Source organism: Pogona vitticeps, chromosome 6 (genome assembly GCF_051106095.1).
Source record: "Pogona vitticeps strain Pit_001003342236 chromosome 6, PviZW2.1, whole genome shotgun sequence".
In the NCBI taxonomy this organism is placed as follows: domain Eukaryota; kingdom Metazoa; phylum Chordata; class Lepidosauria; order Squamata; family Agamidae; genus Pogona; species Pogona vitticeps.
Window position 1 is genome coordinate 75,450,962 of NC_135788.1, and position 17,702 is coordinate 75,468,663.

The 17,702-nt window shown below is 39.4% G+C and overlaps 2 protein-coding genes across 5 annotated transcripts in view; one reads left to right on the forward strand and one right to left on the reverse strand.

The window, feature by feature from the left end:
* TEX10 (testis expressed 10) overlaps positions 1–11,035 on the forward strand; it is a 37,796-nt gene extending 26,761 nt beyond the window's left edge. For all 3 annotated transcript variants that reach the window (XM_020806218.3, XM_020806223.3, XM_020806219.3), the window contains exons 12-15: positions 6,378–6,458; positions 7,683–7,864; positions 8,669–8,879; positions 10,825–11,035. In XM_020806218.3, the coding sequence (XP_020661877.3) occupies positions 6,378–6,458; positions 7,683–7,864; positions 8,669–8,879; positions 10,825–10,938 (588 nt within the window). In that variant the 3' untranslated portion in view covers positions 10,939–11,035. The remainder of the gene's footprint in view (positions 1–6,377; positions 6,459–7,682; positions 7,865–8,668; positions 8,880–10,824) is intronic.
* A 4,182-nt stretch (positions 11,036–15,217) lies between these two features.
* The window catches only part of INVS (inversin), a 114,900-nt gene continuing 112,415 nt past the window's right edge, over positions 15,218–17,702 (reverse strand). For both annotated transcript variants that reach the window (XM_073003905.2, XM_073003904.2), the window contains one exon: positions 15,218–15,513. In XM_073003905.2, the coding sequence (XP_072860006.2) occupies positions 15,362–15,513 (152 nt within the window). In that variant the 3' untranslated portion in view covers positions 15,218–15,361. The remainder of the gene's footprint in view (positions 15,514–17,702) is intronic.

Below are 17,702 nucleotides of genomic sequence, written 5' to 3' on the forward strand. Positions count from 1 at the left end.
TCTTTATAAACTCTTTCCCCAGCCATATAGAAAACTTGAGTGTCAAAACAAGGTAATGGGGGGAGGGGGAAATGCTGAACATCGGACAACTCTTTTGTTTGAGTTAGGAAAGAGAGTCCAGATTATGGTCACTGGGGTGGAATTTGAAACCTGCATTTTGCAACTTACTTTTAAGAAACAGACCTGGGATGGACATCTGCCTTGCCTTTTGGGACTTCCATATGTTTTTTTTTCTGCACTATCCACAGTATATTGGTGTACAGCTGGGTAAAGACTGGTATAGGTAAAAAACGAGGCTTTTTAATTTTTTTGGTGGTCAAATAAAGATATTACCTGCCCTTGCATGAAAATCCTGAATTTCTAATACAGAAGTGATGGACAAACTCCCTTAGTAACCTTTTGGCGAATGTTTTCTTGATTCCTGCCTTTTGAGCAAAATGTTTGTTTTTTGTTTTTGTTTTTGTTTTGTTTTTTCTGACAATCAATAGAAGGCGGCAATGCTGGGAAATTAGCTTTTCACTCTTCTCATTTTTACTACATGTTGATAGGTTTTGTCACAAGTAGATGGGTTTGAATGTGGCTCTGGGGTAATAAGAGTGACATTGCATTTGGCTTGAGCTACATAGTATTCAGTTCACTACATAGTTCGTTGCCATTTGGGAGTTACTTTGACTTTGTTAGGTGTACTGGTTCAATGGCGAACCAAACACTGTAGTGTAACATTCTCCTTTCATCTAATGAGAGATTCCACCTTATTGGAAGCCGCCCAGAGTGGTCGACCACACCAGATGGGCGGGATATAAATGAAATAAATAAAATAAAATAATATGTGGGATACATGTACATTACAGACACACCACTGTGTTGATAGCACAGTATCCTAACCATCCATGTTTTCACATCTTCCTGGAAAGTACAAACATTTGAATTATGTATTTCTAAAATCTGACCTGCAGCTAAGTGAAGTGGCTTGGGTTTGACTTCAGTACTTCTAAAGAGCATTGTGATTCCTTATGTTAGATATTACCAACTGTATGGGAAGAACGTGGTGCTGTCAGGCTGTATCTGATAAAATGATATAAGGGTATGTTCTTTCAAAGTAGTGCTTCCAGGTGATAGGGGAGGTAATGCAAATTAAACTTTTGAGTCTCCTAGCCATTGTCCTCAGAGCAGTTTTTCAGTGAATTCTCATATCAATATTACCAGTGGCTTGAGTTTTTCAAAGCTGCTATAGAACTGCGGTGCCTTGAATAAACACATCAGTCTAGAAGGGAAAATAGGCTTGATTCAGTAAGTGACAACTGGAGAGTGGAAGCAAGGTAAGATGAGTTTCAATTGTTGAGACCTGTGGATGTGGACAGGGTGCTTGGATCTGTCCGTTCTACCACAACTCCGCTCGACCCTTGCCCATCCTGGCTAATTAGAAGATCAGCCAGGGGGGTTCGCACCTGGGTCCAGGAGGCCATGAACGCCTCTGAGAGAGGGAGTGGTTCCTACCGCCTTGAAAGAGGCGGTAATTCGACCACTCCTTAAAAAGCCAAACCTGGACCCAAGGCTGGTGGCTAACTACCGACCAGTAGCGAACCTCCCTTATTTGGGCAAAGTGTTGGAGCGGGTTGTGCCTGGGCAACTCCAGGCGCTGCTGGATGAAATGGATTTTCTGGATCCATTTCAATCGGGTTTCAGGCCGGGTTTTGGTACAGAGACTGCCTTGGTCGCCCTGTATGATGACCTTTGCCGGGAGAGAGACAGGGGGAGTATGACCCTGTTGATACTCCTGGACCTCTCAGCGGCTTTCAACACCATCGACCATGGTGTCCTTCTGGATAGGCTGGCTGGGTTGGGAGTTGGGGGCACTGTTTTACGGTGGTTCCGCTCCTTCCTGGCTGACCATGTCCAGAGGGTGGTGCTGGGGGACAGTTGCTCTGCCCCATGGCATTCATGTCATGGGGTTCCTCAGGGCTCGATACTGTCCCCCATGCTGTTTAACATCTACATGAAACCGCTGGGAGAGGTCATCAGGAGGTTTGGGCTGAGGAGTCAGCAATATGCTGACGACACTCAGCTCTACCTCTCGTTTTCCACCAATCCAGGTGAGGCGGTTTCTGTGCTGAACTCGTGTCTGGACCTGATAATGGACTGGATGAGGGTCAATAAATTGAAACTCAATCCAGACAAGACGGAAGTGCTGTTAGTGGGTGCTTCGCCAGACAGGCTGGAGGGCCATCTCCCTGCCCTGAATGGGGTTACACTCCCCCTAAGGGACAGAGTCCGCAGCTTGGGGGTGCTCCTGGACCCCAGTCTAACACTGGAAGCCCAGGTGGACTCGGTGGCCAGGGGCGCCTTCCTCCAGCTGCGGAAACTATACCAGCTACAGCCCTACCTGGACGAGCGGAGTCTCATGACAGTTACACATGCACTGGTAACATCCCGTATAGATTACTGCAATGCGCTTTACGTGGGGCTGCCTTTGAAGACGGTCCGGCGACTGCAACTGGTCCAGAATCGAGCGGCATGGCTGGTGAGTGGTGTGGCCGCCAGGGAACATATCAAGCCGATTCTGTATAAGTTACATTGGCTACCAGTTGCTGCCCGGGCCCAATTCAAAGTGCTTGTTTTGACATATAAAGCCCTAAACGGCTTGGGTCCTGGATACCTGAAGGACCGCCTCCTTCCATATGAGCCTACCCGGCAGTTAAGATCTAGCCAGGGGGCCCTTGTGAAAGAGCCGTCCCTCGAGGTAAGAGGGACGGCTTGTAGACAAAGGGCCTTTTCGGCAGCTGCCCCCAGACTATGGAATGCCCTCCCGACTGAGATTCGTCTGGCGCCGACACTGATGACATTTCGGCGCCAGGTCAAAACCTTCCTGTTCCAGAAGGCTTTTAACTGAAATAATATTAGCTGTGGGTCCGATGGCAATTTTATATATATATTAATTGTATTTTAATTGTTACATATCTTTATTGTATTTTAAATGCTGTAAGCCGCCCAGAGACCTTCGGGTAGTGTGGGCGGCATATAAAATAAATAAATAGATAGATAGATAGATAGATAGATAGATAGATAGATAGATAGATAGATAGATAGATAGATAGATAGATAGAAAGATAGAAAGATAAGATAAGATAAGATAAGATAAGATAAGATAAGATAATCCACGGGAAAGCAAGGTTAATAGTTTAGGTGGAGACAGTGGCATCAAAGTGACTTAGAAGATCACATTTGTATTACTTGAACTACAATGGTGCCTCGCTTAACGTTTGCTTCGTTTAACGTTTTTTTCGCTTAACGTTTATTTTTTCAGAGGCAGATTGTGCTTCGTATAACGTTTTTCCCTATGGGCGATTTTCGCATAGCGTTTTTGGGACCATGCTTCGCTTAACGTTTTTGGTTTTAGGTCCCCTGCTTCACTTAACGTTTTTTTTGTTTTCAATTTAAAAAGTGTCTTAGAAGGGTCCAAAACGGTTCTAAATGCTTGGATTCGTTAGAGGACCCCTTAAGTCATGTGCAAACCTGATTTGGCTTTGATCTGACGTTTCGTTAATTTTTTGTGAATTTTTGTTTTTTGGCCCATAGGAACCAATGGACCTGTCAAAATCTGACAGCTCCATGCTTTCCTATGGGGGAGAAAACAATTTACAAAATATTAACGAAAGTTCAGATCAAAGCCAAATCAGGTTTGCACACAACTTAGGGGGTCCTCTAACAAACCCAAGAATTTAGAACAGTTGCTGAGTCTTCATTAATTTTTTGTGAATTTTTTCTTCCCCCATAGGAAATAATGGAGCTGTCAGATTTTGACAGCTGTCAAAAGTTGGGGGAAAAAAATCACCATTAATTAACGAAAAGTCAGATCAAAGCCAAATTAACTTTTGCATCCGTTTTAGAGGGTGCAGAAGCTAATGCAAGCATTTAAAACCATTTTTGACCCTTTTATGACACACTTAATTTTGCAAAAATTGACTTCGCAAAGCCATTGAAACCTATTGAGTCAGCTACAATACATTCCAATGGAGGATACATTGTATCGTTTAACGATGTTTCCTATGGGTTTTTTCGCTTAAGGACGGCAATCCGTGCCTATTGGAACGGATTAACCGGTTTCCAATGCATCTCTATGGGAAATGGTGTTTCGCATAAAGTTTTTTTCGCATAAGGTTTTTTTTTTTGGAACCAATTAAAAACGTTATGCGAGGCACCACTGTATTTGAATTGGTAAAATGAATCAGTTGTTACAGAAATAGAGCTTTTTGTTGTATAAACCTATACATAGATGATACGCATAGCTAAAACATTCCCAGATAAAAATGGCTTCATCTGTTAAACAGATTAAGAACATTTTAGCATAAAACTCCACCTTCAGTCACAAAACGGTTATTTCAGAAGACAATGTTTAAAAACCTAGAAAAATATGTAGTTTAACACCTGTGCAAAACAAACAAACCTTCGGTAAGCATTGTCACCTGATCCAGTTCTTCATTTTGATACCAAGTTGCATAGATGTGTTTTATTATTTTGGATCTTACAAATCCTGAGAAGTTAGTTAAGAAATAAATGAGTTATGGTAAGTTACTAGTTGATTCTGTAGGATGGCAGGAGAGGTGGTTCCTAGAGATGTTCTTAAATTCAGGCAGGCGTTAGCATTTTATTAGCATTGGCTTTGTACACTCAGTATTGACTGTAGCCTGGGACCAATTTGGTCCTTTGGTAGTGAGAACTTTATCCTTTGAGGACTCATGTTCACAGATCTGTTGCCTTTCCCAATTATTTGCTAAGTATTCTAAGGAAGTGAATTGTTTATTTGTGTTCCTTGACTTTCATATTGTTTCTGTAGCACTATTCCATGTACAAAACATTTTGTGGAATTCTTATTCAGCCTGCTTTTCAAAACAACTTTTCGTCTTTAGATCTTAAAGCTAAGATTGTCACTGTTAAAAATTCAGGGAAGTGTCTCTGTGTGTGAGTAATCAGGGCTATACAGTATGTTGCTGCCCAAGACAAAAGTTACAGTCATCCAGATTATTCCCTGCACCCACCAGCTGGGTGGAGTGAAATTGCGCTGCCAAGCCGTTAAGGATCTCCTTCAACATTTTTGTTGGGAAGGCAGTGAGAATTAGTTTTCTAGTGATTTTCAAAAAAATCAGTTTTAAGGACATTTTAAAGCATTTTTAAAAAGCAATTTAACTTTCTCAGCATTGCAGCAAGTAATGAGAGTGAGTTACTTTTTAAATACCATCATAGGAACAAATTATTTTTTAAAAATAATATTAAATTACAGTCAGGCAAACACATTAATATAAGCTGATCATCTGTTGCTTCCTCAACCACCATATCTCTTGCTGTCTACCGGACATATTTTTGTATCTAGATAAAGCAGCAAGATTCCCTGACCATTGAATGATGGATAGTCTTTGTTTTTCTGATGCATGACACATTACCCAAATTATGAGAACAGAGTGCTTAACCTAGATAAAGTATGACTATTATTCATAAAAACTAAAGTTGTATCCAGTTGACACCTTCTGCTGACAAAAGATCTTCCATCCACTGAACAGGGATGGGGCAGTTTCTCCCTCCACCACACCCTATTAACCTTCAGGGATCTGAAGCAAGGATGAATGAGAGTTGAGTCCAAGAGGAGACATTATGTGAGCGGACATTGTCTTTCTTAGAATGACTGCAGAAATGGAAGTGGTATTGCAGAAGACAAAATCTGGTGGTTTTAATAGAACTGGGAGCCACACAGAATCTGACTGGGCCCAAGAATTCTTACTGGCATAGCAGCCAGTAATTTTTAAATATTAATTGAGATGACATCCTTCCCTAGGCATTAATTGCTGTTATTGTGTTGGAATGACACAATGTAGTGTTTATTCTCTGCTTTAAAGATCAGGTTATTGATTTTGATTTAATTGACTGTAAACAGCTGCCTCTCCTAAATTTTGGTTTTTAATGCTGTTATTTTGGATGACTACTCCTTAAATTAGAAAAAAAGTCTATAAAACTCCAATAAAATATTTAAATGTAGAACACAGAGAAGGGTCAGACAGATAAAGGGGCAAGGTTTTGCACAAAGCACCATATTGTAGCATCCTTTTCATTCCGCCATCCCTAGTTCAGTTTGCTATATTTCTAAAACTATTGTTGTTATGTACCATCAAGTATAGTGAACCTAATAGGGTTTTCAAGGTAAATGAGATATTTAAGGAGTGGCTTTACCAGTTTCCCATCCCCAGTGAGTTTCCATGTTAGAGCCCAGGTCTCCTGAGTCCCTGTCCATTACTCTCTCCCCACTGGGTAGTCTTCTAAAACTATGCAGTACAACAAATAAAATAAATAACAATATTTTTCATGATACTTTTGTGCTGTTGTTACAGGTGGTGAGCCAGTGCCTGTCTACTATACCTTCACGAAGTCAGTGCATAGATATTATGCAAACTGGCATTTGCAAATACCTGGTAGGTGGTAATTTTGAATATATTCCATGCTTTTTATTTCCTGCATTTCCTTTAAAAAATGAAGCTTATGATACAAATATTTCAAAATTAACATAACATTAATTGAAATATAATGGTAAAGTTACTCACCTCATTGACAACAGTTTGGAGTTATGTTTAGTAGGACTCAAATGTATCCTGTTTCTATACTTTAATAGTCTAAATAGCAGATTATTTTAAAATTACTTTGAATTCTATTACTTATTTATTTTAATCTGATAATCTATTTAATACTGTTTTAATATTGCAGTTTAGTTGGACCTTTTTTTTTTGGAAGATGGATTTCTTTTTTACACTAGTGTTCTAAGGTGCCTTGAATCCCACAAGGTAAAAAGGTGCGATATGTAAACAAAATGGGGGGTAAAGCACATTATCATGAGCCTGTCTCCCAAGCCGTTGGGTGCTGTATATCACCCTACCCATATAATAGTAAGGACATATGAAGAGCCCTGCTGGATCAGGGCAAGGGCCCATCTAGTCCAGCTTCCTGTATCTCACAGTGGCCTCACCAGATGCCTCTGGGAAGGGCACGAGACAACTAGAGACCTGTCTCTTGATACCACTCCCCTGGATCTGGCATTTTGAAGTACTTACCTTTTAAACCTGGAGATTATACATCCCCATCATGGCTTCTAACCTGCAATAGACTTTTCCTCCAGGAATCTTTCCAATCCTCTTGTAAAGGCATCTAGGACAGATGCCATCACCACATCCTGTGGCAAGGAGTTCCACAGATTAACAACATGCTGGGTCAAGATATATTTTCTTTGGTCTTTTCTCACTCTCCCAACTCTCAATTTGAGTGGATGTCTCCTGGTTCTGGTGTTGTGTGAGAGGGAAAAGAGTTTCCCTCTAGCCAATTTATCCATCCCCTGCATAATTTTACACATCTCAATCATGTCCCCTCTCAAGCACCTTTTCTCCAGACTAAAGAGCCCCAAACGCCATAGGCTTTCCTCATAAGGGAACTCTTCTGTCATATTATAAACCTGAGCCTTCAACTTGAATGTTCAGTATGAGTAACGTCTATAGTGCATCTCACCCTCCAAGGGAAAATCATAAAATCTGGTATCTTGAAAGGCATCTGAAGTTCTTACTGGAATTGCTCTCTTAGAACCACAAATACAGACCTATGACAGAAATGAGATGCTGTGTGAAATATAATTAATTTGTTTTGTCTCCTAGGTAGGATTGACTGTAATACCTGATAGCACTGCTGGATCTGTTTTGTGTGCCATTAGTAGGCTTATGGATCAAGGGTGCCTCCTTAATGAACATCTCTACAAGTTCCTAGCTTCTTTGTGTTACAGTCTTCTTTACCTCCTCTTAACAATAGAGAGAGAGGATACAGAACACTTACAGAAGAGGTAATCTTGGACTCTTAAAGTACCTGTGTGTTAAAGCCTAAGGAGAGGTAGTTAAAAGTTTAGATTTGATTACTATAGTTGAGAAATAGGCTAGTTGTCAATAGTCACCTTAATCTTTGCATTTAAACTGTGGCTTCATTAATTTTTCCTGTTCTGGAACTTCAAATATCACCGTTTTGAATGTTACCATTTTAAGAGATTAGTGCTTATAGTCTGTCCTCTTAACTCACTGGAATATTCCTCTAAAAACAATGTGGTATTTTTAAAATTGATTCCAGCCTCAAGTAGGCTAAAGGTAAACTTGCAAACAATATTTACTTCTGCACATAGAATTCCTTTTAATGGTTTTCCTGCCCCCATAATGGAAAACTGAATCAATCTTTCAAGCATTTGCTATACTGGAAGCTTGAACTTGATCAAAGGCTTTTTTGTGTACATTTATCAACCAGTTTGAAATTGCAGATCACTTAATAGACAGTTCAGTTATGAATGGTTCTCTAACAAAAAGACCATCTTCTCCCTTTTAACAGTAGTTCAATATTAAGAATAGCTGGGATTTTAAAAACCCAGGAAACTAATTGGTATGCAATGCCAGTCTCCAAATGCTTCTTCAAGTGATCCTGTGCACTAGATTTTTTTTATTTGTCTTGTACATTCCTATGGTTTTTCTAGAAGAAATCTTAGTCTTTTTTTTCCCCCCTTGTGCTATAGAGAAGTTTACTGAGAAAGTAAAAATAACTTCAGGATACACATATGCATTTAATTCCCCCTATTCATAGTTTCTTATGCTTTTTTTAAAAACAGGGACATATTGTGGGGTTCCTGTATTTCGGTGCTAACTACAGTACCACGTATATTGAGGCTGATGTTGCAGAGTCTTCAGGTGAACAGAGTTTGTCGTGAAGAACTGCCTGTCCTTGCACAGCTCCTTCGTTTGCTAATGCAACACGGACAGCTTCGGAACCATATGGTGAACAATGAGTTTCTGCTGAAACAGATTGTCAAAGATATCCTGGTAAGATGTCATTTTCAGTCACTGAATGCTGAAGCTTGATTGTGACAAACATGCATCCTCTGAAGAACAAGGCCAACTTTATTTTTCTTCCATTGATCTCCTAAATTATACAGTGGTATGCCTCTCTTATAGACTTAAGCTTGGAAAGCATTTATGAGTATTTTCCAGATATAATTATCACTGCAAACCATTGCCTCCCAGCTCCAGTGGATGAAGTTTGTTATGTTCTCTGCTTCTAGTTCAGTTAATTTAACTGAACTATTATTCAGTTAAATTAAGAGCAGTATACATGTCCTATGGACCTGATGGCTTGGAGTGGAAATAGGGAGAGACGGAATTTTAAAAATATTTATTTGCAAGATATTTTGCATTCTCAGGAGCTTCTAGAACCACCCCCTCTCATTCCCTGTTGATTAGTATGTTGAGATGGAGAGTAAAAGCCATCTTTTTTATGCTGTTTTATGCTTGCATCAGGGAAATCTTGGCAGCAAATGTTAGTCATTAATAAAGTGCTGGGTATATGGCCAATTAGACAACCAGGCATGTACCTAGAAATGAAAGTAGCACTGTTTAATGAATGGTAATTTGCCACCAGGAGTTAAACAGTTTCTCTTACACAACTGTAAAATAGCAGTAGGATTCTGACTAATCAACTAGAAAATGAAAGGAATGATCTGGTATATATTTTAATTACTTTGAAAAGTGGATTACAGTGCAATTGAAGTGGTAGAGCACTCTTGTTACAGGCTCCTACAGGAGAGATGCACTATCCTAATAAATAAAAAGCTTATTTCTTTGTGATTGCTGTAGTCTAAATTTAAAAAGTGCATATTGTATGATTGGGAAAGGTTTCTGTTTATTGAAGGGATGAGGTGGGCAACTCTGGAGGATTTGAGAGTTATATTTGCCTCTTTTTGCAAAATTAGACATGAATTAGAGACCGTTTTGGGCTTAGAAGGAAGGTTTGTGTATGTATGAGAGAGGATGAGAGAGAGAGAGAAGTGAATGGAGCTTGACTGGAGTCAATGAAAGACCCACACGGCATGGAGGTTTCTGGGTGTTCTGGTTGTAAATTTGGAATCCTTGTTTCTGATTATAGGTCTTTGAAGGCTCCAGAAATGATATATAAAATTCCCACCCCATTTTAAAGGATAAGTTCCCCCTGAAACAAAGCAATAATAGGCAATACATCTTTTAGACCAAAATATCATATGGAGTGGGAGTATTCAAGCCCTGGAGGATACTTCATCAACCTGGGCATTGGAAAGCTAACAATGGGATGGGAAAAAACAGAAAAGTCTAAAAGCCAACCTGACTAAATTTTTTAAAAAAGGATTCCTGCATTGAGCAGGGGTTTGGAATTGATGGCCAATTGCTATTTTATATATTAAATAGTTCAATATTGGTGTGATTATGACAAATTAACCTTCTGGATACATGTTTTTAGATGCCTTATTAAATGAAAATCACAGTAGATTTGGCATAATTATATACCCCCTGCAGTCCTCAGTACAGAATTACATATAATATTTATATTAAAAGAGTCTCTTGGAATATTTACTTGAGCACACACCTAGAAACACAACCAGCACTTTTTAATAAGTGGCACTTTGCCACCGAGAGTCCCCTTTTACAATCATCTTGTTTACTGTTTTTAGTGTGGTAGTAGTTTGATTGAAAAATATTTGTATACTTATTGTTTTTACCTTTTAAATATTGTGTTTTAATGATGGGCCTTGGGTCCTTCTTGAGGAGTAAGGCAGGGTAAAAATATTTTAAACAAAACAACCAGACAGACAATAAGACTCTAATTAATCAATCTGAAAACAAAGCTTAGTGATCTGTGATCTGTTCACTTGAATATGAATTAGCACATTTCCTTTTTTAGCAATACTCCAATCAAATGAAAAGTCCAAGCACAAACAACACTGTTTTATTTCCTTAGGCCCTGAAGAGTGGAGAAGCTCAAGAGCAATGGCTGACAGACCTCCATTATTATTTCAACCTATATATGGCCACACATCCCCCTGGATCTGGGGTACCAAACGCAGTATATTAAAGAAGACAGTTCCAGTTAGCTGAAAATGTTTTGTTCCCATTTTGGTATGAATGCAAAATCGTAGTTTTTGTGGAAATTAAATACATTTCATAAAACATGTGTTTTGTTTTAAGAAGCCACTTATTTAAAAGAAGCTGATGTGACATATAGTTTTGTATGGTTATTGAAAAGGTTCATGTGGTATGACAGTGAGGGCAAGTACGAGTATTCCTGCTGCTGTAGAACTTTTAAAGAGATAGTCAGTGCTCAGTAAGCATGAAAGCAGAAAGGGAGGAAAACCAATCAATGGAAAGTCAAATTGGTTACTTGTAACTGCAATTCTTGGAGTAATCACATGCATATAGGAGTCCTATTTGTGCACTGAGCGTCACTGTGAATGGTCTAAAGGTGAGCAATGTTTTGGCAGAAGCTTGTCCTGCTGTATATCTCCTAAGGGCATGGTTCCTGCCACTGTGGCTCAGTTCTAAGCTTCTTGTTGTTTAGTCAAGTCGTGTCCGACTCTTTGTGACCCCATGGATCAGAGCACGCCAGGCCCTCCTGTGTTCCACTGCATCCCGGAGCTGGGTCAAATTCATGTTGGTAACTTCGATGACACTGTCCAACCATCTCGTCCTCTGTTGTCCCCTTCTCCTCTTGCCTTCACTCTTTCCCAACATCAGGGTCTTTTCCAGGGAGTCTTCTCATGAGATGGCCAAAGCATTGGAGCCTCAGCTTCAGGATCTGTCCTTCCAGTGAGCACTCGGGGTTGATTTCCTTCAAAATTGATAGGTTTGTTCTTGCAGTCCAGGGCACTCAACAGTCTCCTCCAGGTCCACAATTCATAAGCATCAGTTCTTCGGTGGTCAGCCTTCTTTATGCTCCAACTCTCACTTCCATACATCACTACTGCAAAAACCATAGCTTTGACTATATGGACCTTTGTCGGCAATGTGATGTCTCTGCTTTTTAAGATGCTGTCAAGGTTTGTCATCACTTTCATCCCAAGAAGCAGGTGTCTTTTAATTTCATGGCTGCTGTCACCATCTGCAGTGATCATGGTGAGTGGCAAGCATCCTTATCTGAGCAAGGCAGGTGTCACATCACAAGTGATGAAAGGACACATTTTCCCATTGCAGCATCTGCTGTATGTCTGTAGCCAGCCTTTCATATTGAATGAATAAGGAAGGCTGGGCCTAGGTGGCCACTCTGGATAGACCTGAAATAGGAATCTCTTTAAATTGAGGCAGCCACCAGCCAACTAGAATATCTACAAAGGGTGGTAGGTTGTGAATGTGCTGACAGTAGGACAAACCTCTATTGAGGACACAAGGATGGATTGGTCTTTGACAAGGTACATCATAATGGAAACCTAGAGTCTACAGGATTAGTGATATGATGCAATTTGGTCCACAAAGTCTTCTGAACAGCTAGGGAATGTCAGGCTACAGCAAATAAAGGTTTTGATACCCTGCATCATGGAGAAGGATGCAATTAGTGATTTTTGGGCAAAGTGCCACTTTCTGTGAAAGTAGGAGAAGCTGGTCAACGAGGCAGAGCTCACTAATTCTCCCAGCAGATGTAACTGCTCTGAACAAGATCATTTCCATGTCAAGAAGTATAAGTCACGTGTTAGTAGTGATTCAAAAAATTCAACTGTCTGTTGTCAAGAATACAAAGAAGCCTTCATGTCAACAGGAGAGCAGGACTAAGAAGGTAGGTGGTGAGGCCTATGAATTTGAAGTAAGGAGAAACAGGAAATGTATCAAGATAAGTCTATTGTCAGCCCTTATCTTTTCCTTCTCCTTTGTCAAAAAGTGGGAAGGGACAGAAGGCATCCACTAGTGATGTGTAGAGTCTTCGTCTTACAATAACAGAGCGATATGTGCTCTCATGGCATGAAACGCCTGTGGAATATTACATGCCAATTCCGATAGCAGATTGCAATTAGGGACATCTAGGAGCCTGTGGTTTTCTAAGGTTGTGGATTAAAGTTTAGTATTGTCACTGAGTAGCTCTCAACCAGCTCCTTTATTTTTATTAAATCCCATCATGTCTGTTGCTGCTTAAACTATGTAGCATTGCCTCACATATGTGAAAAACTTTCATGACCATTGGAAATTTTCAGTGTGTTGCTGAGGATCAGCTTTTCTATCTTTAGCCAATAGTATGAACATTGAGGTGACTACAGTGGCTCTTAAGATCTCTTGAGAGAAGCATGGTGGAAGATAAGAAATGCCTTTAAACAGATTGTGTGTGTGTGTGGTGAGTGTGAGCCAGTAAATTTAAAAAAAATCTTATACGAGGAAAAAGCAGCAACCATTTCTGGCCTGCATGCATTCTGAGGTAAGCAAAAAGTGTGAGCTTTTTTCCCACAAAGCCAAGAAAATGCTGGAATGAACTGAAAAAAGTACTTGCTTCCCATCCTAATGAGAACAATTGTGTTGTCAGTATCTTAGGCCAAGCATCAAGTAACTTGAGTATACTAGAAAGGAGAGAACTGGTTGTCCACAATGCCTTTAGTTCATGATCTTCCAAACAGGCAAAGTGTAGTATGAAGACTGCAGTGCAATACATACAATAGGAAGCAACAAACAGATGCTTGATGTGTAGGAATATACCCACATCTAGCAACCTCATGAGCAAATTGATGGTTGAAATCTGGAACTTAGTCATTTCTGTCCAAGTGCAGAAGAAAAGGGAAAAGTGGTCAGTAACTGGTGATGGGAGAACAATGATTGGCCTACCCTACCAGAAAGTCAAAGATGAGGTCCCAAGGAGCCATGTTGCACTGAAAAGTACACTATTGCTAGAACATAAAAATCAGCATTTGAAAATGAGCATTTGAAAATGAGAAGATAGAAAAAAGAACAAACTATAACCAAGAGAAACAAAGGAATCCTAGTTAGTTTGCAGAGTCTCCAAATGGGTCATCCAGAGAAAGTGGTCCTCATGATGCTACAAGAAATGAAAAGGAACTGGGAGGCAACCGCAGAGGCCACTCTTACTTTTCCAGGAGTAGGAAGCTGTTAAAATTTTGCTCAATTTTAGAATGAGTAATCCTGCACAGGGAACAAACTGGCCTTGGTTAATCATAGACTGTGAAGAATAATAAAATTCTCCCAATGATGAGCAGATGACTGAGCAAAAAATATGTTGCATCCTTTGAAGCATGCTTAGTAGGCTTCAGAAATCTGCAGGGAGTAAGCTTTCCCATGCTATGATACCCTTTGCACAGGCTCAGCATCTATAAATAGAAATATTGAACCTATAAAGGAATAGCTATTTCTGAGGGTGCAAAACAGTAGAAGACACTCTGGTATTGTTTCCAAGATTTATACAAGCATAACTCCAACTGTGGAACCTGGTGCAGCCATCTGATGAGTGCCAATCATGCCTGGTCATGAGACTGGCAGTGCATGAGATCACTGCAGCAGCTTCCAGAGCTGGAACTCTGGGGATGTGTAAATATATTGAACATGATACTTGCCTACAGGTTTTATAACCCCCCCCCCCAATCTTTGCTGTTTGTTTTTAACAAGACATAAAGGAGTATTCTTGCATAAATTAGGCCCTTTGGACAATTGTTTGCCATTTTCAAGGCACCTTTTTGCCTATATATTAGAAAGGAAGGGACGTTTGAATTGAAGAGATGTGTTTCTCATTTGGGAAATTCAGATCTAATTTCTTGCATCAAAACATACAAATGGAAGTCCCCCAGTTAACAAGTTCTCAAATAGCAGTGCTAACCAACATGTTCAATATTTTGGCAAATGCTTGGTGCTGGGCTATAAAGAGGAGTAGTTTGAAAATAAGGCAACTTCATAAGGCAACAATACAACTCATCCAGAAGCATTTCAACTACTAAATACTATTGGTTCTTTGCCAGGAGTAGATGAGCAGAGCAAAGCAAAGCAACAATTTCGCCCCAGCCGGGGGCAGGAGGCAAATGCTTTTTTTATGTAAGAGTGGTATGCAGACTCTGGCTCTGATAAATGGATGGGCCATACTTAGTGAAGGTGGTTCTGTCTGGTTTCTGGGGATTACTTCCCCAGCCCAATAAATTCACCAGGGTTCCCCAACCATTTGCCTAACACAATTAAGAGCTTTGTTGTGGGAAAGAGAAGGTACAGAAGCCTGTTTCTCCCCATCCACTTTGATGTGCCAAAATCTAGATCCTATGTATAGCACACTTAGCTTTCTTTAAAAGGCAAATAAATCAAACTCAGATTTTGAGAAACTTTGTGGCTTTTCACTGCACTCAGAAAGCAGCACTATTAGTTGCCAAACTCAGTAAATAAAATTTCCAGTAATTGAGAATTTAATAAATGTTTGTTACTGTTTCAAGCATATACAGAAGCTTCCATATCCCAGAACACTTTAAGATCACTTACATGAATTCATGGTTTAAAAAATATGTTACAGGTATCTTTATGTCCTTATATGACTAATAACTTTCCCTCTTCCATAGCCCAGTCTTGCTCTCATCTTTTGGTCTAGTAAATTTTGTTTTGACAGTTGTCATAGGCTTCAGATTGTATGAAAACTGTCTAAATTTCCCAGTGTTCTCCAGTAGGCAGAGGTACTGCAGTTCACTTTCTGAAAAACAAATACAAACTTGTTAGTGTGTTTGGCCAATGACTGATCAAAATATTTGATGCTTTTCTTGTTCATCAATCAGCCATTTAAAATTCTGCCTTGTTCAAGTGGTTAATCTTGGATGACAAGTCAAAGATATCTTCATCACCACCGCCATCACTGTAAGATAAACTACCAGCATCACCACACAGGTATAGATTTCTATACATAATGTTCAAAAAAGTAACTTTGGCAAGTTCCGGCTGCATCTATCACTAGTAACTGATACAATTTAGTTATTCAGGCCAATCTGACTGCAACCCTAAACTTTACTATTAGAAATGATGGACAACTTTGGTTATACCATAACAAGCCGATTTATGAACAAAGTTTAAAACATTTCTGTAACTTCTGGTAATAAAAACAGCTAGTGTAGAATTTATCACACATGGATTTATTAATATTTAGCAAAGGAAAAGGTGTGAAAAAGGAGCAGGCAAGAAATCTATCTGTTCATAACCAAATGCTAGCATATACCTGCAACTCCTCATTTTCATCAATATTATGGATAGTTCATATAAAGACATGCATGCCTATGCCACCGTCTCAAGTGCTTAAATCAATAAAACATATGGGAAGCAATAGGAGCTCCAGGGAAGAGGTGCTGGATTGGGCTGACAAACTTCTCTATCAGAAACTGCAGGCCACGTTGCAACTCACCTAGTGAATATCTTGCACAAGTATCCTATACTCATGCTAAGTGTGCTTCCAAAAAATGGGCACAGAATCTAGAGCACTATTGCTAAGGCATTTAAAAATGAGTGGCTTTTGTCTTTCACTGTATATCTTCACCTTGGCTCCCTAGATGCTGTTGGGACTCCCCGTGCTCTGAGCTCTGATCTGATGGGCATGATGGAGTGAATGCCCCTTGGTGTTTTTTCAGCAATGTGTTTGAGCGTGAGCTGGAGAAGCTGCCATGAATTCAATCAGTTAACAGTTGCTCACCTCCTCAGTTGAGTGATATCCTCTATGGACTTTGAGATCTTTAGTCTGACCTGTATTCTACAGCAGTAGCCATGGATTTACATTCCCCAAGTGTTGCAGATCACCTGGATACTGCGGGCTTAATGCATTTCCAGAACTACTGAGCAACCTCTGATGGTTGTAATACTGATGCAATGATAATCGCAATACAGATGCAAACACTTATGTAGTCATGTACTTATCTTTTCCCAAGAGGATTCATATGATATTGTGAATTTCTTTTTTTTTTTTGTAAAGCAAGTATTTTATTAGGCTTTTTTTTTTAAAAAAAACTTTTATTAGGAATCAGTATGGAAAAGCATAGAAATTATTGCTGTCAATTACCACCGCGCACAAACTTTAATGCCATGTAAACTAGCCCACAATCCCTTGTGTTGTGCTTGCTTTTAACTTAGCCTGCATGTATCCAAACTTTCCCTTGATTTTTGAATGATGGAGAGAGACAGATTTCAACTAATAGAGAAACTGATGTCAAAAGTAAAATTAAAATCATATACATATCTACTCAGGAATAAGCAGCACCATAGACTGACTTCCAGGTATGTAATTGATAGGGACAACAGTCTAAGCAACATGTCATGGAATTTATGCTCATGTTTGTATTTCTTGGTAGCTTTCTAATGTATGCACAATATACAAAGGGCAAAGAAAAAAAATACTAAATTTAAATTTTTTAAAGCATGAGTTAAAAGCTATTTCAGTCTCTCCTAATAAAATCAGTAGGACCTGAAAGTAGTGAATTTTAGTAGGAACACAATATACACTGCATTTTCTTCTCAAATCGGCTTCATATACATGCTGCAGAAAATGTGAGCATGTGAACTACAGTGGCTACATCAAATAGAGGACAATCACCGACTAGGAACAGCATGTCAGAGCTTGAAACCTATCTCACCTGTTTTAAATCAGGTTCACAATATCCTGTTTTACATTTGTGTTTTTTCAGCTTGATTGTTTAATTATTAGGAAGGGTACACTTTTAAAGCATTTATTTTAAAAATTCAGGGGGACTGATAAAGCAGGAAACATAATTTAATATGGTTGCATGGTATTTCATAAGGATGGGACTTTTACTGAGAAACAAAACAAATGAAAAGAAGCATGAAAGAGACGCCTTGTATAGTTTTCATAGTCTATCATTGGATTCTAAAAAGCAGCCTCTTAAC